Genomic DNA, 16,344 nt, shown 5'->3' with positions numbered 1-16,344 from the left:
TAATTCTATTTCTTCCTTTCCAATCCAAATATGTTTATTTCTTTTTCTAGCCTAAGTGCCCTAGCTCAAACCTCCAGTACAGTACTGAATAAAAGTGGTGAGTGGGCATTCTTTTCTCATTCCTGATCTTAGGGAGTAAGCAGACAGTCTCTACCACTGTGATGTTAGCTATAGGTATTCCATAGATACCCTTTATCAGGTTAAGAAATTCCCTTTTACCGATTCAAGCCATCAATAATGTCCTTTGTCAAATGTTTTTCTGCATCTACTGAGATGATTACAGAGCTTTTGCACTTCACTCTATTAATACGGTGTAGTGCATTGCTGACTTTCATAGACTGAACCAATCTTGCATTCCCAGGACAAATTCCACTTGGTGATGGCACATAATCCTTTTACACATTGGTGTGTTTGGTATGCTAGCATTTTATTGGGAACTTTTGTACCTACATTCATAAGGGTATTGATCTGTGAAAGTTTTCTGAAACAGCCCATTCTCCGGTTTGCTGGATGTCATGAGGCAGTTGCTCATACAACAGCAGTGGCAAGCTTCCTGGTGCCGACCTGGAGCTTCGTGCTACTTTCTCAAATTCAGTAGTTCCAGTCACAGCTCAGACACTGAAGCTCCTACAGAAGGTCAATTCTACAGTGTTCTAGGCATTGTTCCTGCTCTTTCAGCTCTTCTCATAACTTTTTCTAAGCACTTACATCCCATATTTTTTCCCTCTCTTCTTAAAATACCCACAGTTTTTTTCTATTTCCTGTACTGACTGATTACAAACACCTAAACAAATAGAAAAAGAAATTAACTTGGAGCAAATAGGGACTATGAAGGAAAATAGAGACTTCTGAAAAACTAAGAGAAACTACTGCATCCCTAATATTTAATCAAGATCTGGGTTACGTAAAGAAATAGCAAGAGAATAAAAAAAAAAGCTATTAGAAATTTAAATAAGGTAGCAACATTGGAAGGTATAATTGAGACCATCTAGAAGAGAAAAAATATTTTAAATAAGAAAACTAGAGGGTCAACTTAAGAGGTCTAACATATAAATAACAGAAGTCTGAGGATGTGATAAAAGAAGAGAAAATGTCAATAAAATAATTTAAGGTTTTCAAGAAATGAAGGACATGAATTTCCAGACTGAAAAATTCCCATCAAATAACCAGCACAATAAATGAGACATCAACGCCAAGGAACATCCTTGTGAAATTTCAGGATTGAATCAAAAATGTCCTACAAGCTTTTTAATTTTTCATTCATCAATATTCCTCAGCAACTACAAAACCTGGAGAACTAAAGAGCATGCCTTCAATATCCTGAACATTATTTACAACTCAAAATTCTATACCCAAACTATCAACGCTTATGCAATGCAACTAGACAGGAACGCAAGGCTCCACAAGGTATTTTTTAATAAGGTAAAACCAACAGAAAACCTCATGACTCTAAACGACTTGATATTTTAACAACTGCTATATAGATTCTTTCTACACAATTATACAAAACTAAGTGAGAGTCGCAGAATTGGGGGCTCACATTAACAAACTGTGGGGTCAGACCCTCGAGTCGCAGCTGGTGGGGGCAGTTCATATGCCCCTGGGTCCAGGCCCACTGAGTGAGGGCTCCTGAAAGAGTGGAGTGCTGGGAAGTATGCCTCTGGTAGTTGAACCAACTCAGAGACACAAAGGGAAAGGCTGGCACAGGGAACAGAGCACCAGCTCTTCCACAACATTGAGTTTGCATACAAGAAAACTGTAACAAGGACTTCAATATCCTTGGAAGAACTCTTTCAAAAACTGTAAGAACTGATAACACACCACAGCCTTTGCATATCAGGTGGGAAGAAGAATGCTAAACAAACTCAGATAAAAAAAAAGACAATGAGGACAAATGCTGCCAAACAATATGATGGGAGAACAGGGTTTTTGTAGGGGAAGCTTCACTGTTTAGTGACATCTTATAGAATTACAAATGCTAATTGGGTATATTCTTTGTGGAAAATTTTTTAAATGAAACAAGATAAATAAAATCTGAGTAGTAGATCTGAATAAGAAAAGGACTATGAAATATATGTCACTTAATAGCATTCTTACCAGTTGTTACATTATTAAATTAATCATAGACATGTTTGAGAATTACAAATGGCTTAAGCATCTTCTTCTGGTCTGTCTGATCCGACATTCTGAAACATTTTCAAAGACTATTTTGTCAATATATATGTACTGTCAATGTTTCTTAAGAAATGTAACCATTACTGGAGATTAGCCATCCTTGCAAGATACACTGTAAATGAACAATATGAATATGTTTGTAGACCGGCCTGAGATCTGCTCCACGGTAAATCAGTGGAGAATGGAGACGGCAGAAAGTGGGTTGGGTGTAGATGGAACAAGATTTGCCCCTAACTTTTGTGTGTGCTTCAAAATTCCTATAGTAAAAAGGAGAAAAATGGGGGGGAGAGAAACTAAGTGGGAAAAAATACTGTTTTCACAATCAAAAAATGTTATAGTAAAGAAAAACTAATAGTAGTATACTACTGAGTTCTGTTGGGGATTTATGTTCATTGAGTGTACACATTTCTACTAGAACACAACATATGTGTCCTTAAAAACTCTTGCATTCTGCACACAACACAATAAAAGTAACAGAACAAATGGGAAAAACAAAGCTGGAACAAACCACTCCAAACCTATGCAGTTTTGTAACCAGAGCAGCAGCAATAACAAAAATAATAATTAGCACCTCGGGAAGGGACTTAGACAACCCATGCAGTCAGTTTATTGTGGCTACATCTGCCTCAAGAGAGGCTTAAAAATACACAACCAACAGAGTGGATAAGGTGGCTTGCAGGATTGAGACAAAAGAGATAGAAGGAGAGAGAGCTCTGAACACAAGCTCGGCTACAAGAGCAAAGCTGGGGGTACACCTAGAGGGAGAAACTCTGGGTGACAGCACTCACTTTTGATTTTCTTAAGACAGAGGTGAAAGCGAAGCTGAGAGCTTACCTTCTCTTAACACTCTCTCTTGCTATTCTGGCTCCTCCTCTACTTTTCACATGTAAAAAAATACAACCTCTAATTATAATGTCATTTCTCTATTTACCAGTCACACAGGAGATGGTGTTATAGGAGCATTTGTAGCAGAATGCACTGAATTAATACTTTAAATACCCAACACTAATCTAAATTAAAATGTAATGTGTGACTATTGGATAAGGGGAAGAAAAATGTGTTACAGAGAATGGAATGTAAAACATAATCTCTCATCTTCCACAAGTTCCTCATCTTCCGTAATTCCTCATCTTCCATTACTTCCAAAGTCAGTAATGCCACTCAGAAAAATACCAAGAGAACAGAGAACATTGTCGAAGAGAATCCTTTTCAGGAGGAGCCTTGGGGAACTCTCCTTGAGTCCTTAAATTATGTATACACATACACGTTGCCAGACAGCCATGGGTTTGTTTTTTCAAGGCTCATATTAGAAAACCCTGACAGTCAGGGAAGACTTCCCTAAAATAATCTGAATGGAGATCCCAGGAACAAGAAGGAGTGCAACTGATGTGAGAGGACAGAGGAAACTCTGTAGGCAAAGGCCCTGTGTTAAGAGGGCGCCTAGAAAGTGAAGGTGCATAAAGGACTTCGTGGTTAGGGAGGAAAGAGCAAGACCGAGAGTGGTGTGAGGTGATGCTGGAGAGTCAGACGGAAGCCAGGTCACACAGGCAAGACGGCCACGATGTCCCAGGTTATGCAGGACCATTTCCATTTACGCCCATTGTCCCCGCATAATTATTAATAGCTCCCTCCTTTACACAGAAGAGTATCTCTGGATGCTCAATTATATGGTCAGTCTACTATTAAGTACTGCTGAGGATTTTAGTCTTTAACCTAGAAGTTACTGAAGTGTTTCAAACAAATGCCATCATTTTTTGTACAGAATCTTACAGGAATAGGTGTTCTGGTCTCTACCTAATGTTTTGTTACATAAGCACCGAGTGAGAATCTACTTTAAATCAATGTTAAGACTGTCTCCTTCCTTTCACAGCCAACATTCTTGCCAAGCGACCTCAGCTCCTGATCTTCTTCCCATTCCTTCCTCAGTCATGGTCAATGGCTTTGACCGCACTGCTGTTCACGAACATTAGGCATTCCTCACAGTCAGCAATAATCTCCCAGGTACCCAACTCAATTGGGTACTTTTTAGGCCTTATCAAACCAAAAATACACGAGCATTCCTTAACAAATCTCCTTATTCCATGACTCGACTCTTTCCCTACCTCTCTGGCCACTACTTACCATCTGCGTTGGGGGTTTTCTTTCCTCTACCTCGTCCTCATCTGTAGATGTTCTCCATGCCTCTGAGTTTGCCCCTCTCCTGTTTTCTCTCTTTACCCCCACACATCACCCATGCTCCTAAAACTGTCTCTCCAACCCAAGTCTCTGCAGAGCCCCAGAGGTACTCCAAACTGCCGCCTGACTCTCCACCTGGAACTCCAACACACACACCGCTAACCCACTGACTCCACTAACTCCGAGCTCCTTCACCATCCATCTTGGTGAAGAGCAGCAACACTCCCTCCCCAAGCACCCCTGCACGCAGTCACCCTAGACTCTACTCTCCCTAAGCTCCCAAATCTCCCTTCTGTCCTGTCCTACTGCCGACCGCAGTTCAGGAGTCACCTCCCTCCTCCCCAAGTGTCCTTACCAGTGTTTTTACCTCTACTCTTTTTTCCCCCCACAGACAGTCAAGACCAATGTCACTCGTGCCTAAAATTCTTGAGGCTCCTCATTACATAAAAGCCAACCCTACAGCTCAGATATCACTACCTCCCCAAGTCCCCTGGGATGTCTCTGAAACCTCTAAAAGGCTCCTAGACAGCCTTAGGTGCTAGTCGCTGTCTCTCCCTAGCACTATGTGGTTACTGCTACCATAACACTTATAACATTGTATTAGTGTATCATATTTAAAGCATCACAACGGCATTTGTCTCCTATCTTCTCAACTAGACTGTAAGCAACCTGGCAACAGGGACTGAGTGTCCCATCTCTCTACCCCCAGCATCTGTTCAAGGCCAGGCACCCACTACCTGTTCCACAAATGTGTGCTTAATAAAAATGAAACGAACATTTCTGCCATGGCTATTAAAGATTTATTTAGAGATTTTAATTTTTAAAGTTATTATTAAAGCATGAAGTAAAGTAGGGAAGTAGTTTTTTAAGAAGGGAAAAAGAGGTCTCTTTCGGTAATTCATCTTCACTCTGTCCTAATTAGCAAACGAAGCCCTCAGTATTTCAAACAGCAGGTTCAATTACTAACTCTCTCCTGACATACAAAATTACAACTCTAGGGGCTATGAACTAGCAACATAAAAACCACACACCTAGTGCCATTTTGAAAAGGAGCACCCAAACGGACCTGAAAAGTAACCGTCCTACATAAGACTTCAAGCTCCAAAAACAGTTAACAGTACTCTGAGCCTGCTTCGTGAAGGTTGGTAATTGGAATAATGCCACCAAACAGGACCCATGTAAGGGTTAAATTGGGTAACGTATAAAAACCTTATCAGAATGCAAGAATCTAGACAGAGCTAGAATCTATTCTAACTTCACCATTTATCTATCTGCTAAGTAATCCTAAACAAAAGACTTAAAGAAACCCTAAGCCTCAAGTATCCCCACTCATCAACGGGGTTATCATAAGGCTTCAAGGAGACTGGCCATGGCCAAGTTGATCAGTTGGTCAGAGCATCACCCCAGTGTACCAAGGCTGTGGGTTTGATCCCTGGTCTGGGCACAGACAAGAATCAACCAATAAATGTATAATTAAGTGAAACAACAAATCAATCTCTGTCTCTGTCTCTCCCTCTCTCTCTCTCCCCCCATCTCTCCCTCCCTCAAATCAACAGTGTTTGTAAAGCATCTAGCATTGTACATGGCAAGCAAAATAAGAAGGAAATAAATGTTGGTTCTTGTCCTGAATCTTACATAAGTATTTTAATCTCTCCAGGTTTCAAGTTGTGTATCTACAAAATGAATTGGTTAGAGCAGATGATACAAGACCCCTTCTGACAGTAAAAGTGCTGTAATTCTACCTATGATCAATAAATTCAAATGCAATGAAGACCAAACCCCTTCCAGCAGTAAAAGTGCTGTAATTCTATCTATGATCAATGCATTCAAATGCAGTGAACGCCAAAAATTAAGTTTAAAAAGGTACAAATATGTACATTAGCTAAGAAAAAGCTCAGTTATCATGTAGGCCTACACCAAAATTACTGGCAGAAATCTAAGATTATAACCTGAATTTTGATCTTTTTACTTCTTTATGCTAACAACATGAGCATAATGAAAATGACCAGAAACCCAAAAGAACCTCCAGAAATTAAAATTAAAATCCTCCAAATAGAAAAAGGACACTCATCTGCTACCAGTGGCATCAAAAATTGACAAAATTTTTATTACTTTATCCAGTGGTTAACATTTAACCAGTAAATCACTTAACATGTAACCCAATACTGTCAGCAAGAGAGAAGGGGATAATCATGGCCCTCTATGGCCTCTGAGAAGTTGGGTGGAGACAGTTACTGCAAAGCCTTGGTCACAGTCAACTTATGTGGCCAATAAAGGTTATCGATGAAATCCTTAAAATGTCTTCAGTAATGGTATACAGCACATTTACTGATGTGTAAAATGTTCACAAAATAGTGTTTCATGAATACAGGTAACGTATCAATATTTCCCATAAACCTATTTTTTGTTAACATGGATATGGAGAGGAAACTTCAGAGCTCATGTTTCTGGAGAACTAAGTACAATTTTTATTTTCTTCTGGTGTTTATCTGTATTTTCTACTTTTCATAATGAACATATAATTTCTTGTGTAATAAAATAGTTAATTTTCCAAAATTCCCCAAGTATAACAGCTAAAACCCAATCCCCTTATCAGAGTTACACTGAGGGGAAAAAAGGGCGGGGAGGAGTTAAAACTCTGATGAGCAAACTTCCTTTGAACTCTGAACTAGGAACTTCAGTGAGAGGAAGCAGCACCACCCAAATGACACCTGCCGCTCATGCTCATTCTCATTCTCACCGTCTGGTAAAGGCAGGAGACCTACACTGATGATATCAATGCCTGCAGATCTCTAAGACATTGCAGAGGCCACATCATCTAGGCAGAGAAAGAACAAAGTAACAGACTAAGACTCAGCAGCATATTTTTACACTGCTTTATCTTTCACTTTGCATCTTTACTTCCTTGAACCTCCATACACCAAAAGATTACCTAGTCTATTCCCTTATGTCAGCAATTTTCAACCACTGTGCCACAGGAATTTTTCAAACATGCCATACTTGCCTATTTACTCAGGCACTGACCTCTTTTCCCTTAGACTGTCAAATAAAAAAATGACAACAGCCAACACAATAGCTGTCCAGTGTAGATGAATCAAAGCTATGCCTATTTTTTTTTGTCAGACTGGCAAAAAATATGTCTTTTGGTGTGCTGTAGAAGTGTAGTAATTAGTTTACATGAGATGCAAAAGGTTGAAAACCACTGCCCTACGTTAAATAAACAACTCCAAAGGACAGCTCGCTCTACCAAACGTCCTTTGAAAGCGTGGGAAGGGAGTGTCCTCACAGGTTAACTGCTTAGGACCTGCTTCCTAGACTGTAACTCAAGTTTTAGGTGTTTCATCCTTCCGGTTCTACCAGTGCAAAATCAGGACACAAAAAAACAGAAGACCAAGTAATACACTGGATAAAGGTGTTTGTTTTTCAATTAATTATCTTACGTATGAAGAAAACTTCCTAAAGCAGATCAGCACTTATTATTTTAGATTTTAAAACTGAAAAATATGAATGTTAACACAACCCTGCAGCCCTGGCCTAGCAGCTGAGTTAGCTAGAGCGTGGTCCTGGTATGCCAAAGTTGCGGATTTGAACTCCGGTGAGGGCATACACAAGAATCAACCAATGAGTGAACAAATCAATAGCTCTCTCTGTCTCTTCCCCCTTACCTTCTCTCTCTAAAAGTCAATTTAAAATTTAAAATAAAAAACCTGTAAATGATATGTAGTCTACATCCATTCCCTAAATTTCATTCTATGAATGACCAAAATACACAGAAAACCAACAGAATAAATATATAGTAAGTCCAGATATATAGTAAATCCCCACCCCCTCTCCACTGAGAAATAAAAAAGGAAAATTAGTTTACCATAACTACATTTCTGTATGCTTCCTAATTTGTTCAGATTGCTGATTTGGATAAAATTCACATTTGTTATTATGAGACAAGTAGGTGACTGGCTAGAAAAAGACCTAAGTCTTTTCATCCTTCCTGAGGTTCAGAAAACTATTGCTTATTCCTTATCCCAATTATACAGATGAGGAAATGAAGGCTCAAAGAGTCAATGGCCTATCCCAAGGCACCAAAAATAGGATGTGGCAACTTCAGGTACTGCTTTTGCTTGTTACCAGCCTATCTCAGGCTATTGTGGTAGACACTGTCCCTATCATACTTGCTACAAGAGCAAGTCAGAGTCTGCACACATTTTCTTAACAGAAACACAAAACACCAATTTTCCCATTAGAAGTTTCCTTACTACTGTATTGACAAAGTAAAATGGAAGAAATGCTGTTTTCCCCAAAGGAATACACTATATAAGCTTGATCCCTCAACCTCATCCCACCCTCCTCAAATCAATGATGCTTGTGGATGGACACAGGAAGTCTACAAATCTTCAGGTCCACCTGTGTCATGATAAAACACAATCAACATTACACTGTATTGTTTGGAGAAAAAGCTTTTATTTTCATAAGGTAAATTATATTTTAAAAAGAAGCACCAGATGCTTTTAAAGGTATGAAATTCTGCTTTATTAACAAAACTTCTGCACAAAACCTCAAAGATTATTTTGAAAACATTGACTTTAAAGCACAACAAGACATTAAACTGTGTTTCTTGGGACATCCCTTTAAAATGTTTTTAAATGAGGAACAATAAATTGCTCAGCATCTCAAATGATCCTACAGAATTCATTTGATATATTCCAGTGAGGCCCATCACCATTTTCCTAATCCATTCATCATTTTCAAAGAGAAACTAACTGTTAATTTTGCAGCTTTTCAAGCTTTAACATCTACCATAAACCAAATGAGGAATAGAAGAAAACTTCTGGAATCTGAGTTAAGTGAACTTAGGAAGTAGTAGCCCATTTAGAACACAAATCGCCAATCTCTTACATGCACTTTTAGAGTTCTAAAACTTACAGTTTTCATTAATTTATTTGGTGACGAAACCAGACCTGAGTGGATGTGAGTCTATTTTTAGTTGTCTTTCTCCACTTACTGTGACTATAAATATCTATTTCATGATGAGGTGCTACCCCAGACCCACTGGGGGTGTCATATACAGTATGTGTATCATATTGCCTTATTAAAATTGGAATTGTTTTTACTTCCAAAACACATCTGGAGGTAAGGGTTTTACATAAAATATCATTGGCCAATATTACCGAAGGAAAGAAAATGTGTGCATCCACAAGATTAGCTACTGGAAGACTGATCAACACAATTTTCTTATGCCTACTTTCCCCTGCATATTTAGTTAATACTAAAATTCTTAAATAAGTCTATCTTTCTTTACTTTTTTGTTTCAAGTATTGACTGATGATGGCATTCATCATCATTCTAGGAAATTGTTCCCCAAAACAGCCTCCAGTGAAGTATAGTTATACTTGGCCTGTATTGGAGTAGCTGTATCTTGGATCAGAGATCTGTTGTCATGTGGACCCCAAGACCGCCTTCAGTCGAGGCTGTTGTCAAATTCTCTCCAGCAAGGCCTACTTTCTCCAGGACTTCTTGTGTACTGCAGAATCAAAATGGCACCAAGTAATTTTAGAATCTGGAATTCTCTAGACTGTTTCCTTAATCTAAATCTACCTAAATGATGGCTCCAAATAAAAAATTAAGTATAGAAAATTATTTTTAATCAGATAGAAGACCTAAATGGACCCAAACAGAAATAAGACTTTTCTTTGTTTTCATCCTACAAATTATACTTCAATTATTGCTCAAAATTAACTGATTTCCTAGATGACTTACTATGCACAGGTATTAACCTCCTCACTAGACCCTAATAAAAAAAAAAGCAGTAAAGTATATATGACATAAAAATAGATCCCTAAAACCAAGGTGAATAGAAAAGGAATTATATTAGCACTGGCTGGTGTGGCTCAGCGGATTGAGTACTGGACTGTAAACGGAAAGGTTGCCGGTTGGATTCCTGGTCAGGGCACATGCCTGGGTGGCAGGCCAGGTCTCAGGTTGGGGGCAGGTGAGAGGGAAACCACACATTGATGTTTCTCTCCCTCTCTTTCTCCCTCCCTTCCTCTCTCTCTAAAAGTAAATAGAATCTTTTAAAAAAGAAAAACAAAAGGAATCATTAGCAGACATTTTAACGATTTCTAGAAGAAATGTAGATAAAAGTACATTATCACAGAACATGCACATGGGGACTACAAGAGACAGGGAAGCAGGCCTAAAATATAGGGATTAACTCATGGAACAGCTCTGAATGTGGCCCTGCTCAGCACCTCTTAGCTTATCTGCAGGCTCTCCAATAAGTTCATATAGAGAGGTCCTAGTTTGTTCTTCTACTCAGAAAGGCAGAAAAGTCACCTGAACAATAACAGCAGTAATACTCAACCATTACCTAGTGCGTCATTGGTAAATGTAGGCAACCAAGGATGAAAATCAGTAGCAACAAAAATAATCACATCAAACAAAGAAAGAAAAATAAGCGACCAGGAAGGAAAAAGACATAATCCAATTCACAGAAGAGAAATTTGAAAAGAAAGCCTTAAATATTATCCTCAGACAGACTAAAGAAAATAATGCATCCTGAAAATTGAAACAAGCTGGGTAAAATAAGTGTCTGTATAAAAAAAATTCCTTAGAATTAAAAAAAAACATGGTTTATGTCTTTAAAACGTCACCAATGTGACGGAGAAAGTAGTCAAAGTAACTTCAGAATGTAAAAAGAAAAAAATTATGAGAGAAAACAAGTAATCAAAGGACTCAATATCCCAACTAGAAAGAACAAAGAAAATGGAGCACAGAAAAGGTATGGACTAATGTAAGTTTCCCAGAGCTAAATAAAGATCGAGCTTCGAACTGCAAGGACCCATTAATAACAGCAAGATGCATGACAGAATATCCTTACCTAGGCCCATCACCATGCAATTTCAGAAAACCAAGATAAAGAGAATTCCAATAGCTTCCCAAGAGGAAAAACAAAAGCAATTACCAAAAGAAAATAACTGTGACTGGCATCAGACACACATTAACAATACTGGATGCTAAAAAAAAAAAAAAAAAAAAAAAAAATCAATGGAGCAATATATTTTCCAAATTCTCAGGGAAAAGAAAATGTTAAACCAGTATCCTATACCTAGCCAAACTATCATCCAAGCATGAGACCAAGTTATTTTCAAACACACAGGACTCAGTTTACCTCCTGCCACCTTTTCTGAAATTACTTAAGGATGTTCTCCAGCAAAATGAAGGAAGAAACCAAGGGAAGGAAGATATGTGACCCAAGAAAAACTGAATCTAAATGTGGTAAATTCCTAGGACGTTACCTGCATATCTTAAGAGCAGAGTTCCAGGGAAGAAAGTGGTCTTATGTAATAGATATTATGATTACATATCTTTAAAGGGTTTGAAGATATACTGAAAGCAAGTATTTCTTTTAGTCAACAACAACAAAAAAAATGAAAGGCTATTTAGGGACAAAATTATACATGGAAAGTCAAAAGTTTAAATACAAAACAAAGTAAAGTGGGGCATGTTTTGAGCAACAGATGGCATGTTAGAAAAAAATACAGTAGCCCCCCATCCATGGTTTCACTTTCTAAGGTTTCAGTTACCTACAGGCAACCCACAGTTCAAAAAAATTAAGTGGAAAATTCCAGAAGTAAATTAGCTTTAAATTGCAAGCCATTCTGAGTAAATGTGATGAAATCTCACTCTGTCCTGATCCATCTCACCTAGAATGTAATCATCCCTTCGTCCAGAGTATCCATGCTATATGGTACCTACCTGTTAGTCACTTAGTATCCCTCGCTGTTGGTTATCAGATCAACTGCATAAAGTATCACAGTGCATGTGTTCATGTAACCCTTATATGCTTTAATAATGGCCCTCAAATGCAACAGTAGTGATGCTGGCAATTCGGATATGCCAAAGAGAACCGTAAAGTGAATCTTTTAAGTGAAAAGGTTAAAGTTCTCGACTTAATAAGGAAAGAAAAAAACTTAGTTTGCTAGCCTCTACAATAAGAACAAATCTTTTATCTGTGAAACTTTAAAGGAAAAAGAAACCTGTGCCAGTTTTGATACTGAACCTCAAACTGCAAAAGTTACAGCCACTGTGCATAATAAATTAAGATGGAAAAACCATTAAAATTTGTGTGCAACACAAAAAAGGCTCTGACTGGTGGCAACATGTCGCACCAGAATGCACTGAGCCTATATAAAGACTTCAGTAAGTGATCCCTTGAAAGGAGTGACCACATTCACATAACTTTTATTATACTATGTTGTTAAAACTGTTCTATTTTATTATTAGCTATTGCTAATCTCTTATGTGCCTAATTTATCAATTAAACTTTACTGTAGCTATGTACTTATAAGAAAAACAACATTTTCCTTATAAGAAAAACCAATATGGATGGTTCGGAAGTATCTACAGTTTCAGGCATCCACTGGAGGGTCTTGGAACATATCCCCTTCTTATAAGGGTGGACTAATTTACATATAATCTTGACAATAAAAATATATGCATAGATGTAGCAAAAACATAATCCTAGGTCACTCCTCAACATCTCAGATTGTTTTCAACTGACAACCTCTCAGACAGGCCTTTCTTAACCATACTATCACTTCACCCTACTTTATTTTTATTCCCCTAGTATATGTTACTATCCACCATTAAATCACATAGTGTATGTTATTTCATTGATTTTAATACATACTCTTCACACTTCAATCCTATTGAAACCAGCATGCATCTCACATCACAATCCATACCCAGCATTTTACAGCTACAGTCAGCCAGGTGGCAGTCTTGTTACCGGGTGAAAAACGTTCAATGGATACATTCTGGAAAGATTTAAAAGGCATCAGCATCAAAATGCCTCAAATTTGATTTTGCTTGCTTAGTATCTTTCCCCTCTGTACTCTCAGGAACATAAGGACAGTAACCAGCATGTAACAGATACTTAATCAGTGCTACATTTTAACATATCTAAAACCAGGATGGATCCAACAATGTGGGTCCTACATAATTGACTCTGATGTTTCTTTTTCTTCTTAATGGTACGTACCTCGCAGCGGTGAGTCATACAAAAAAATGCCATCAAAGATTTGAAGAAACTCAGTAACAAAAAACCGGGGGTGGGGGGGAGATGGAGACAGTAGTTTGAGTGACTAGACTTGTTTCAAAACACAATTACAAAGGTTGGTAAATCCAAGAAACAGAATCAAAAGCTTATGATTATTTCTGAGTTACAGAACTCAATACTTAAATAAAAATAAAAAAGGCAAAACATGATTGCCTCCTGGAAAGTCAGGAGACCATTTTCATTTTTCACTATAAATCACCCTTAATTTTTTCCTTTTTTTTTACCAAGTGTACATACACTTTTTGAACCGTTTTTACGAGTATGTAGTAAGAGGGAGAAGTACATATTCACCCTCTTATTATACCAAGCACAAAATCAGAGACTGAGGCAGCGTCATTCACACAGATACAGACAGAAAAACACCCAGGAGCAGAGTCAAAAAATCGACTTTCATTTGCCCAATTTCATTTGGCAACGAGGTTGGAGACCATGAATTCTGGACTCAAATTTAGCAAATGTCTAAAGCCCGACATCAACACTAAGTTGCCTAATGGTGACAGTTATGCCATTTTGCTCATCAGAAACTCAAGGTAGGATCAGCACAAGCTTGAAAGTTTACCTTTGTGCACTACAATGAAACTCGGGGCCCCTTAGGTGGAATAATTACAAGCTCTCCATCGCCACCACACTCCACATTTACACAACACCCTTGCACCTGCCCTGGCCTGTCAGCACAATGACAGACGCGGGGAATGAGCAAGGTCTTCCCATTACCCGAGAGACCAAACATTATAATGTGGGTGCAAAAGCTGGGGAAGGAGCGGCTACCTGGAGGGTATGAGGGTCACAAATGGGAGAACGGTGGCCATGACAAGCAAAAACCCAGCTTGCGAGTCCCGAGCACAGAAGCACTCAAGGGCCCCGCCCGTCTCCGCAGAAAGGACACCTTTCTCCAGTGAAACCTAATGAGCTTGGAAACCCAACTAGCCCTGGGCAGGCAGTGGCGCGCAGTTCAGACTTCGCCCCTCCTTCCTCTCTCAAGGCAGGCGCAGAACGCTCACAAAATGTCACAGGGCCGAGACTAAGCGCGCCAAAGCAGGACCCACCCCTTGGAGATCAGGACGCTTAAAGCAGGTCCCTCCCCTTCCTCCCTCCGCGCGGCTCAAAACTCATTCATTCTGGAGAAGGGCAGCAAGTCTTCCCTGGCCGGCCACCTCCGTACAGCAAACCCACTAGACGATTTGTCTCGCAACAGCCAGAACCCAGGGCGCGCATTGGAGCGCGTGCCCAGAAGCCATCTCCCCGTACCTAGGGCCCCCGAGGCCTCCACGCAGGACAACCCTTCTGTATCCTGGGGTCCGAGGCCCGAAGCAGGGCGTTCCTGCAGCCCCAGGCGGGGACACCTCCTAGCCCTGCTGGGTATCCAGGATCAGCAAATGTGTATCCAGTCCCACCATCGCTACTACTCAAGCCCCCTCCGCAACCCCTGAGCTACCTAAGAAACAGATTTTTTCTCCTTCCCGGAGACTGAGACCCTGCCCCTTCCGAAGGGCGTGGGCACTCAAGCCCTCGCTCTCCCTCTTGGGGGTTCCGGAGGCCGCCACGGGGTGCACCCCCATCCCCTGGCGCGCACTAACCCGGCGGCCAAACGAGCACTCACTTGAGGAGTAGCTGGTCGTGCTCGGCCTTGAACTTGCCCAGCTCTATCTGAAGCTTGGCGCGCTCGCGGGCCGTGTCGTCCAGTGCGCGTCGCGCATCTGCCAGCTCGGTCTCGTAGAGCGCCTTGAGGCCAGTGAGCTCCCGGCCGCGCACCTCCTCGCGCTCCGTCACCTGCAGCTGCAGCGCGCTGTTCTCCGTTTCCAAGCTGCGCACCTTGTCGATGTACACCGCCAGCCGATCGTTGAGTTCGCGCAGCTCCTCCTTCTCCTGTAGCCGCGACAGCCGCGTGGGGCTCAGCGGCGTGGCGGGGCCACTAACGCGGCTGCCGGTCCGCGACTGCATGGGGGTCGCGGTCGCCATGGCGGGCGGCGGGGCGATCGGCGGGGAGAGCGGAGCGGGGAGGCCGGGGGCAGAGCGGGGACACGCAGCGGGCTGAAGGGAGCGAGGCGGGGATCGCAGGCACACACCGGCAACCCGCGATCGTGCAGAGGCCGGCGAGGGAAGGAAGAAGCACCTGGATGGCGGGAGCCGGGTTACAGCACAAAGGGCAAAGAGGGAGGACTGCGAATCAATCAGTCGTAAAATGCCCTTTGTAAGAAAACACGCGCGGGAGCGCGCGCACACACACAAGCACGCACTAGGGATGATAGAGGGCCAGGGTGATCGGGAAGGCCGAGCTGGGTCCGCGCGCCGCCGCCGCCACCGCCGCCGAGTCTCCCGCCCGTAGCACTTTGTTTCCTCTCAGGCGGGGCAGAGGGGCGGGCTGGAGGCGAGCCGCGGGGGGCGGAGGTGGCGCGGACTCAAGCTTAGCAATTCCCAACATGGCGGGTGTACTACAGCCTCCACGTGACCATCGCCAACCAATGGAGAGAGGGCAGGGCGCTCCGTTGGCTCGGGGGCCGGGCCTGTAAATTCAAAATCGGGCCCTCGGGCAATTGTCCCTTCCGCGCGCGGAGCTGGGCGTGGTAGAGGAAGGACTGACGGCGGCGGGGAGTGACGCCTGGGACCCCTCGTCGGCTGACGAGGGGCAGGGCCGGAGGGTGGCGGGAAGAAGCCCTCGGCCCGGAGGTTTCCGGGGCGGGTCCGTGCCACCGCCCACACCCGGCGGTTCAGGGAAATTCAAACGTAAACGTCCTGAAAAGCGGTCGGCGAAACTCGGAGAGGCGGGGCTCGCCGCGGGCGGTGTAACTTAATCCGGCCGGGCGGGGAGGGCACGGAAAACAGCCTGGAGGCCGCTGCTGTGAGGTTACGTAAAAGGTGCGGGTGTCCGAGATGCAGAA

General features: G+C 41.7%; 1 protein-coding gene across 2 annotated transcripts in view; it reads right to left on the bottom strand.

The window, feature by feature from the left end:
- The window catches only part of LMNB1 (lamin B1), a 47,006-nt gene extending 31,148 nt beyond the window's left edge, over positions 1–15,858 (bottom strand). The window contains exon 1 of one of the 2 annotated variants that reach the window (XM_036020706.1): positions 15,066–15,858. In XM_036020706.1, coding sequence (XP_035876599.1) covers positions 15,066–15,424 — 359 coding nt within the window. In that variant the 5' untranslated portion in view covers positions 15,425–15,858. The remainder of the gene's footprint in view (positions 1–15,065) is intronic. The other variant, XM_028518101.2, reaches the window with a different exon arrangement.
- Positions 15,859–16,344: the final 486 nt, after the last annotated feature.

Source organism: Phyllostomus discolor, chromosome 3, assembly GCF_004126475.2.
Source record: "Phyllostomus discolor isolate MPI-MPIP mPhyDis1 chromosome 3, mPhyDis1.pri.v3, whole genome shotgun sequence".
NCBI classification, from domain to species: domain Eukaryota; kingdom Metazoa; phylum Chordata; class Mammalia; order Chiroptera; family Phyllostomidae; genus Phyllostomus; species Phyllostomus discolor.
The sequence above is the reverse complement of the archived record's forward strand: the minus strand, read 5'-3'. Positions and strand labels throughout refer to the sequence as shown.